The sequence below is a fragment of the Poecilia latipinna genome, unplaced genomic scaffold (genome assembly GCF_001443285.1).
Source record: "Poecilia latipinna isolate Pla-1442-1.1 unplaced genomic scaffold, P_latipinna-1.0 Scaffold1838, whole genome shotgun sequence".
Lineage (NCBI taxonomy): Eukaryota > Metazoa > Chordata > Actinopteri > Cyprinodontiformes > Poeciliidae > Poecilia > Poecilia latipinna.
This window is the reverse complement of record NW_015114454.1, coordinates 64,798-73,866: the sequence shown is the minus strand read 5'-3', so window position 1 is coordinate 73,866 and position 9,069 is coordinate 64,798. Positions and strand designations below refer to the sequence as shown.

Here is a 9,069-nt window from a genome sequence, read left to right as displayed (position 1 = left end):
TTTTTTTTCCCAGACGCCAGAGTGAAGGATTACCCTCTGATGCAGAGCCCATTGCAGATGACCAGCATCCTCCTGGCCTATGTCTTTTTCTCTGTGTACGTCGGCCCACGCATGATGGCCAACCGCAAGCCGTTCGGCCTCCACCGAGCCATGATCATTTACAACCTCAGCATGGTTTTGCTAAATGCCTACATGGTGTATGAGGTAAAAGAAAAAAGAGAGGGAAGAAAATTGTGATCTGCTATCTGAAATGAGAGAGATCAGTTGGTTAATGACTGTCTGCTGATATTTTCTTGCAAATTTAGTTCATGATGTCTGGATGGGCCACTACCTTCACATGGAAATGTGATCTTATTGATGTCACCACCAGCCCACAAGCTCTCAGGGTAAGTCATTGCATTGTTGTCGCACGCTTAGCCCCCAAATCGTGGCTAGCCTTAGCTATCCATGAAAATGTAGAAGAGTACAAAAGTGACAAAAAAAATTTGCTGTTGTACCATGTGACAATCGTATATCTGGGTTACAATGATGAGATTTTTTAATAAAAATCTAAACAAAATTAAGCTGTTTTCATTCTTTGCTGGAGTCTAACAGATGAATCTAAACAAATTTGGGGAGAAAAATAAATTGGTGTTAAAAATAATATACAACATAAAAAGATTAGAAAATGTTTAAGACCTAAACTGTGAAGGTTTGGCTTTATTAGCCCTGAGCATCAATAAAAAGATGCAATCGTGTTTTTATGATTTTGGTAAAAACGAGCAGATCTGTCTGTGTTTCTGCTACATTTCATTCCCAAAACCACGCTTAACTATTATGCCAGTATAACCTGAATTAGTCTAGGGTAGAGGGTCAGATTTATGAGACACTAAGATAAAATGGCTTCCCACTGTAGGAGCAAATTATTCCAGACAGAATGAACGGACCCTAAGACTCGGATCATTTTTATTTCAAATTCAAAGCAACTAGCGCTAAAAGCATTTTCTGTTTTTTATTTTATTTGTTCATTCCCATTTAACACCGACCAAAAAATTGCTGAATTATGTTTTTATATTGTTTAAAAACACTCATGTGACAAGTAATATTGAGTCTGATTAGCAACATGTCACAGATATTTGACTCATGCAGCAACAACCTTCTTTCCTGCAGATGGTCCGAGTCGCTTGGCTGTTTTACTTTTCAAAGTTCGTGGAACTCCTCGACACAGTAAGGACATCCCCTCACCCATTTCCTCTATCTCACTTTTAGCATGCACAGAAAATCCATATGTGCAACGTAATTTGCGTCTGATGGAGCATACTCCCTTTTTCTTCCCGCAAGGTATTCTTTGTGCTGAGGAAGAAGCAGAGCCAGATCACGTTTCTCCACGTCTTCCATCACTCCTTCATGCCCTGGTCTTGGTGGTGGGGTGTTGCGCTGACGCCTGGTGAGTGCCGCAGACCCAGGACACACACTTTGCACACTGACCGGTCGGAAACATTGGTTTCCATTGTTGTACAAGTCAATTCCCAAAGACAATGAAATTCTTTGTGGAAGAACAAAACCGTTTTTCATAAAATTAACCAACTCAAATGGATGCTTTTCCCTTCCCAAAGCTGCAGGAATGGGATCGTTCCATGCGATGGTGAATGCAACAGTCCATGTCATCATGTACACCTACTACGGACTCTCTGCTGCAGGGCCTCGCTTCCAGAAGTATCTGTGGTGGAAGAAGCACATGACGGCCATCCAGCTGGTACGTTTTAGCTTTACACAGCTTACTGAACTCGACGCATGTCGTACCGTTCAGCCCGTTTTTGACGCGCGTTTCCCCCTTTGCTTTCCAGACCCAGTTTGTCCTGATTGCTATTCACATTAGCCAGTATTACTTCATGGAGAAGTGCGACTATCAGATGCCGCTGTGGATCCATCTGATCTGGATGTACGGCGTCTTCTTCTTCCTCCTCTTCTCCAACTTCTGGGTGCAGGCTTACATAAAGGGCAACCGTCTTCCAGTGGCAGACCACAAGCCGAACCAGAACGGCTCCACCAACGGACACATTGTGATGAATGGCAAACCCCATACGAATGGGCATGCTCACCTCTGTGAAAATGGAAATATAGTCATGGGGAAAGTGAAGGAAATTTAAAGTGAGTCTGGGGGGGAAGGAGGCATAAAGAGTTCATAGATATTAGCACTTCAAATATTCCACGTATCTATATTTAGTAGCATATTTGAGCACAAGAGTTCAATATGCTACCTCTACACTACATAATTTGTACATAATCTAATTTTATTAAATATTTACCCCCTGTGGGATATGATTGGCAGACTGTTTTTGCCAGTGATCTCTGAATGCAACACCTTGTGAGTTGTTGCAGAAGCTGTTTACTGTGATGAACACTGAATAGGAAATTGGTGCTCATTTTTGTCACTGATAGTATTCTTTAACTCAGGCTTGACCTGCAGCACTGTTCGGCTAACGTGGCCTTTTGTTGCTTGGGAGGATGGCAGTGTTTCCACTAAACACGTGTAAATATTATGACCTTTATCCGAAAGTGTTTCATTGTAAATGTCAAATATTTAGGTTTTTTTCTCCTTTTTTATTTATCTTTTGAAATAAAACTAAATTTAGATAAAGGTCTGTTTCCTTTAGAAAGCAGTGATTATGTGCACTCAGTGAGCAACGGGCCACGTCTCTTTTTTTATGAAGAACTATGGAAATATTATACTGTATATTACAGTATTGATTTTTTTTTTTGCCATTTAATAGTGACACATACGTTGTTATATATGTCCTTCACTTTTTTTGAGATCGTGTATTGATCGGTCTCTTGGCACACAGGGCATGACATCAATTAAATCTTTTTTAGGCTTTAATGATTAGTGCAAACGGCTGTAAAAATAAACCTACTTATGATTGTGGGTTATTTTTTTACTTTTTTTTTCATTGCAGCTGTTACGGTCATAAAAATACAAAGTTCTACATCTAAGCTTTTGACTTCAGTGGAAATAAAATATACCAAAAGTGGGAAAAAATCTGTTTCTACCCTTGAGACTCAAACTTTATCCGGTGCATCATTGCTGAACCAATAGCTCAAGGACATAATTGTTCCAGAATTGTTTCCAAATCGCACAGAATCAGCAAGGATTCTATCTATAATCAAAATACGGCTAAACATAAAACATACAGACCTGTCTACTTGTTTTGAAATTAAAATCTCAAATGAAATCTGATGAGTGACGACATAATTTAAAGCTAAATTTAAACCATTACTGTACACAGGCTGTACTGCAGCTCCACATTAAAGCAATGCATTTGACAAACACACACACTGTGAAAAAGATTTCTAAACAATAACAAATATATATTTTTGAGAAAACTATTTTAAGCAGAATTTCCCGGGGAAAACAAAATAACTCTGGCACTTTTGGAATCCTAGAAACCTCACTAATCATAACTGCTTAAATGTGGTTTCATAACAAAACCTTGAAACTACAGTATGACACACAATTCATTTTTTGGGGGAAAATTAAAGTCTTTTAAACAGGATGAAAAACAGGCCATATGTACATCGAGCAAATCTTATCAGTGAATAAATTCTTGAAGCCGGATGTCCTGAGTGTCTATACTTAATTTGAAAGTAGTAGAAGGGAAATAACACTGAGAGGGGCTTTATTATTACAAAACAAATTTTACTCTTTCATTTGTATCAACTCAAACATTTTCTACCAAGACGTTTAAACTTTTCAGCTTTGAACAGCGAGTCAAACCAACTTCAGTAAGATAAATACGCGCCACACAGTCTTATGTTGACAAAAGTTAGCGTTCGTGATCGGTCAAAACCTTCCACATTAGTGACAACCTGACAAGAAAAGAAGGAAGCAGATATAAAATCAGCTCATTCCATTATGTATATTAATTTATCTCAAGGTGGACACATGCAGTATCAACAGACTGCAAAAAATAAAAGCTGTATGTGGTTATAATGGAACTCAATGGGACAAAAATGGGATAGAGGGTGTTAAGTGTACAGAAATTATCTTTTGTTCTACATACCTTACAATCAAAGGAACAAAAACAATGTAAAAAAAAAATAGAATTACGGGGTTCTGGTTGGATTTCATAGAATTAACTTAATCTGACAGATACTGAGATTCAATATAAGTAGTAAACAGTTGTTTCCAGAACACAACTAGGTTTTTGATTGGCTCTGATGTTGCTATCCTAAGAGATTGTGCTCTCCACACCAGTCTTATTGGCAGTACCTTCCTGCTAAAGATTTTCTTAAAACTGATACATTGAAAGCTTGTCTTCAAATACACCATTTTAATTTTATTGTGGAAATCTGCACTTTGTTAAAGAAAATATTTCTTTATTGAAGTTTAAGTTTCTGTCCTGGTGTGCTCCAAGAAATAATCTGCACAGAAAGTTGAGATTAAACCAATTACTTTTGCAATTATTGCAAAGTTAGCTCAATGTAATGCATTTCTGAACTGAAATACAAGAGCTAGTAAATTAGTTTTGATCTTATAAATTGACACCTACATTTTCCAGTCCGTTTCCCCATTTTATTTTCCTGTTCCAACATGTCTGAATTGTCATTTTAGTGTCAGGTGCCTATAAATGCCACATTAATTTAGATCAAAATAAGTTAGACAATGTTGAGTCAATATGTACCACATGTTTTTGGTCAGTCATTCTCAATATAATGTACACTACTTTTATTCTAAAATGAGTAAATGTTAAAAATATCCTCCAGTCTAAACCTTCAAGCACTTTCAGTGGTTTACCTCGGTCTCACGTAGATATATAGAGCCATCTAGTGGCAGTTCATAAGGCCAAACGTTACACAGACATCAACTGAAAGAAAATAGATTAATATCCCCTTAGATGGTCCCAATCCACCCACCCCTTTGTTTACAAAAAAAAAAAAAAAAGTTTAATTGCAAAGTATCTCATTTCAGCAAAGAACTCCACATTTACATTTTAGATACGGGGGACAAAATAAAAGATTCAGTTCTCCTTCCGTGTGCTCACTAAAGATGAGAACATGGGTCCTCAGATTTACACAAACTGGCATAGCTGGCAATATGCAGTTTATTAAACCCAAGTAAAGATCGTAAGCAGTCACAAGTGAATCCAGAAAAATATGCATCACACACATTTGATAAATATAGTTCATTAAAACCAAAGTTCAGTAATTACAAGGCACATGCCAATAAAACAAGTAAAAGCTAAACAATTCCCTGCTCCCACACACTTTACCAATTCTCTGAATTGCACATAGTAAAAACCCATAAAGACCCCCTATAATAGCAACAGGGTGGAAAGCTTTATTTCAGTTTAAACAATTGCATAATCAAAAATAACTGACATAAAAGAACAAACAAGGGAAGTTATCTGATTGACTGATGAATGACGCTGCTAGCTGAGTTGACCAGCCTCTCCTTAGCCTTCTTCTTTACAGGATCCATTTCGAAGGACTTCCATAGACGAATAGTTTCATCTCCAGCAACAGTTGCTACAGTTGCATTGTCTGGGCTCAAAACCAAACTGAGAACTCTTCCGTCATGGCCTAAAATAAAAAAATAAAAAAAGTTATGCAAGAAGATTGTGAGCAAATTTCTTTATGGTCAGTCAACATTTCTTTCAAACACTGCTCCAGTAGAAAGTGTCAGAAATGCTCCTTGGATAATATGATTACAAGAAAGCATCAGCAAATTTGTATAGAAACGGTCATGTCCCTTTTCAAATGAAGCATGTTGCAATAAGTTGCTTAGGCTTCTAGAGCAGATTACTTTTACTAAATGCCAGGATGGAAAGTAAGAGAATACCAAAACCGCAACACCCGTCACAAATGGACTGATCGAGATCAAGTACAGTTTTAGAGTTTATGCATTTAGGGTTGTCCACCTGTTGCCAGACATGGGTAAAGTCAAATTTCTCACTTACCGTTAAGTTCCGAAACCTTGCAGAGGGAGGGATACTTCCAAATGACAACATTGTGATGGGCAAAGCCATGTGCAGAGACCAATTCTTTGTAGTTGGGTGCAAACACAAGTGATGAGATCTGAAATTTTAGGAAACAGATTGTACACTTAGGAAAAGCACGATTAAACAGCACATTGAAACATTTAGAGACGCACAGTTACCTGCGACTGAGTGTCAAGAGAACTGACACAAGAGCCAGAGTTGACATTCCAGATGCGAATGTGGCGGTCACTTGTGCCGCCGCCAGAGGCAAGAATATTCGACTGCCATGGGCACCAGGCCAAAGCCTTTAATGGAAATGCATGACAATACTTCAGTAAAGAAGTCAACAGCTCAAGACAAGAAATACACATTTAATAGCTTGCAGAACTATTCATGTCAAAGAATGTGTTTAATAGAACCAAAGTTGATGTTAAATGAATCTGAAAAGTTGATGTGGAATAGTACAGCACCAGAGTAACATGGAGCTATATAGCTCTTGGGGTGGGGGGTTGTAGAAATTATGCAATATCATGTCAACATAAAATTTTGATGCATGACAAAATCCTAGAGTTTAAGGGATAATACTTCTACAAGGTGTTGCTTGTATGAAAGTTGCATACCAGTGATGTTTTAAGAATGTTTAGAGTATACTGTGCAGAGAAGAGCCTCACCTTGACAGCTCCCTGATGTTCACTCAAGTGACGGATTAACTGGCCATCACTATTGGAACTTCCCTCCTGCACGCGGGGCCACAAACACACCAAGTTGTCATTGCCGCCACTAGCCAAGTATCGCCCATCAGGTGACCACTTGAGGCCACACACCTCCTGTGAATGACCAGCAAGTGTAGAGATGTGGTGGTTTGCCACCCTCACATCATGGTGGTGGATGTGTCCTGACCTGGAGCCACTGAGAGAAGACAGAAAAAAAAAAAAAAATGAATACAGAAGGAAATGGAGTTACTTCAGGTATTTTTCTAGATAATTGGCCAATTTAGGTTCGCTCAAGTATCAGAGCTACTATACCTAGAGAGAATATAATCGTTCCAACTCAGAGAACTAACTCTTGCTGTGTGGCTAGTCATGCTGCGCAGGCGTTTCTGATTTTCAACGTCCCACAACTGAAAGGAAAAATGCACACATTGATCCATGTGCCGACAAGCACGTTGCCTAGAATGCACATCCATGGCAACACTTACCTGAACTTTGCAATCACTGGTTCCAACAGCCAGGTAGCTTCCCTCTTTGGTCCAGGACAGCGAGCAGATATAGTCCTCCTCACGCTCCATCTTCACAAGTAGAGTGATGTCTCCTTGTGAGGCATCCCAGAGGTACACACTATTGTCAAGTGCCACAGCGATGACATTTCGACTGCTCCAGTCAAGCAGATTTAAATCTGGAAGAGAGAGGGTGGGGAGACTAACATATGCCAGACATAAAAGGATGATTTGTGTTTTTGTGGAAAGATGCAATAGGCATTCTTACAGAAATCATTTCGAAGACCTGGAGCATCTAAGATTTTGTCAGGAGTAGAAGATATGTATCTGGTCTTTTTGAGAGAGGCGGGTGTCGAAACTTGACTGTAGAGGACTTTCAAGTTGTTTTGATAGCCTTAATAAAAAAATAATAGAAATTAAACTATGTAAAATTTAATTGCTTTAAAAATCCAAGCTTGCATGCAGTTACCTTCTGGTGCATTCAGTGGCTTCCCTCCTAGGTGCAGGATCTTTGCATCTTCAATGTTGTATCCGTTCAGTGTCACAGACCAAGCTTTCTGGCTTTCCTATAAATACGGAAATTGGTGAACAATAAAACCCTAGACTCCACTTCAAGTTTTAAAAGGAAATCTGTCAGACTACTTACTATTGACAAAGCAGGGTTTGCATCAGCTGGTTCATTTTCTTTTGTAAGCAGGAAATTTGCCACGTCCATCTGTTTATTATTCCTTGTGGGTATGAAGCGATCGCCTCCCATCTTTGATGGGGTTTTCTTGTTTTTACCTGAGGAAATTAGGCACACATTTACAAACGCCCTCATTGACATTTTCTTTTAAACTCCGCACAAAAATAAAAACAATGCTTCAATTACCTGGTGTTTTGGTTGGAGTTTTAGATGAACTTAGCGAAATATTAGCAGATTTTCCAGGCGACAACGTGTTCAGGGCGGACGTGTTGGATGAGCTGGCTTTTCTCTGCCACCTCGCCATGGGAGCGTTTGTAATTGGCATGTCGAGCTTCAGGATGTTGTGGATGTCGTTCTCAAATCCAAATTGCGCCATTTGAGCCAGGATTTGATATTCCTGAGCGTGAACCAAAAAGAAAATGTCGATATTATACATGCTAGTAACCTGAGCTTCGTTTTACATTTGATACATGGCGATCCCATGCTAATGCTAGCCAAAACTGTCAACGCTGGATCAGCTTGAGTCAAGAGGACACTTAAAGAAACAAATATTTATCCCCCTCCCCTCAATCTACCAGGTTACATGTAGTTTTGATACATTTGTGGCCCCACATAAAAACACGAAAGGAATTTAACATAATTAGCCTGTTCAAAACAAACATGTCCAAACAGAATCGCCGTATGATCGAAAACACAACGTAAACGTATCCATTATCGGATTTACAGATTAAAAACAAACATACAAACTGTGCTTGCAGGGAAAAACGTGGAATTGTCGCTAGGTCTCGTCTCCGTCTGAAATTTGAATCTCGTGCAGAAGACGCCACACGATTTAAATCCCACGCCTCGCTTCTGTGATTGGCTCATTCGAGACGCTGCCGTTAATATTGGCTGTTGCCACGGTATCGAGAACAAATGCGGAGTTCTGATTGGTAGTTACCGTTTGCTGCGACCCTGACGTCTATAAAACAAACTAATTCTCTTGAACTCTATCGCCACCTATTGTTTGCTTTTTGTTTATTTCTCTGATTAGATCAGGGGTGTCAAACTACTGTCCTCGGGGGCCATTGTCCTGCAGTTTTTAGGTGTGCCATATATACAAAACACTAGAATTAAATGGCGTAACTACCCCCTTCTTGTGTAGAGAAGTTCTCTAGAGCCTTGCTAATGACCTAATTATTCTATACAGTTGTGGCGCAGCAGAGGCACAT

General features: G+C 39.2%; 2 protein-coding genes across 5 annotated transcripts in view; one reads left to right on the top strand and one right to left on the bottom strand.

Annotated features, from left to right (window-relative positions):
- The window catches only part of elovl1a (ELOVL fatty acid elongase 1a), a 13,507-nt gene extending 10,488 nt beyond the window's left edge, over positions 1-3,019 (top strand). For 3 of the 4 annotated variants that reach the window (XM_015014667.1, XM_015014668.1, XM_015014665.1), the window contains 6 exons: positions 14-204; positions 306-386; positions 1,150-1,206; positions 1,321-1,426; positions 1,596-1,735; positions 1,827-3,019. In XM_015014667.1, the coding sequence (XP_014870153.1) occupies positions 14-204; positions 306-386; positions 1,150-1,206; positions 1,321-1,426; positions 1,596-1,735; positions 1,827-2,129 (878 nt within the window). In that variant the 3' untranslated portion in view covers positions 2,130-3,019. The remainder of the gene's footprint in view (positions 1-13; positions 205-305; positions 387-1,149; positions 1,207-1,320; positions 1,427-1,595; positions 1,736-1,826) is intronic. The other variant, XM_015014666.1, reaches the window with a different exon arrangement.
- Positions 3,020-5,048: 2,029 nt separating this feature from the next.
- On the bottom strand, positions 5,049-8,724 carry cdc20 (cell division cycle 20 homolog). Its single transcript, XM_015014663.1, has 11 exons — positions 8,602-8,724; positions 8,045-8,255; positions 7,820-7,956; positions 7,643-7,739; positions 7,442-7,567; positions 7,156-7,352; positions 6,983-7,077; positions 6,629-6,866; positions 6,137-6,262; positions 5,937-6,054; positions 5,049-5,559 (listed from the first exon to the last, which is right to left on the bottom strand). The coding sequence occupies exons 2-11, from the start codon at positions 8,232-8,234 to the stop codon at positions 5,381-5,383; spliced, it is 1,503 nt and encodes a 500-aa protein (XP_014870149.1). The 5' UTR covers positions 8,235-8,255; positions 8,602-8,724; the 3' UTR covers positions 5,049-5,380.
- Positions 8,725-9,069: the final 345 nt, after the last annotated feature.

Excerpts from the sequence above, each read along its gene's own strand:
- cdc20 (XM_015014663.1), bottom strand. The coding sequence starts at position 8,234 with ATGGCGCAATTTGGATTTGAGAACGACATCCACAACATCCTGAAGCTC. Across the intron at positions 7,568-7,642 it reads GCCACTGAATGCACCAGAAG|GCTATCAAAACAACTTGAAA; the intron begins GTAACTGCATGC and ends TTTTTTATTAAG. Across the intron at positions 6,867-6,982 it reads AACGATTATATTCTCTCTAG|TGGCTCCAGGTCAGGACACA; the intron begins GTATAGTAGCTC and ends GTCTTCTCTCAG.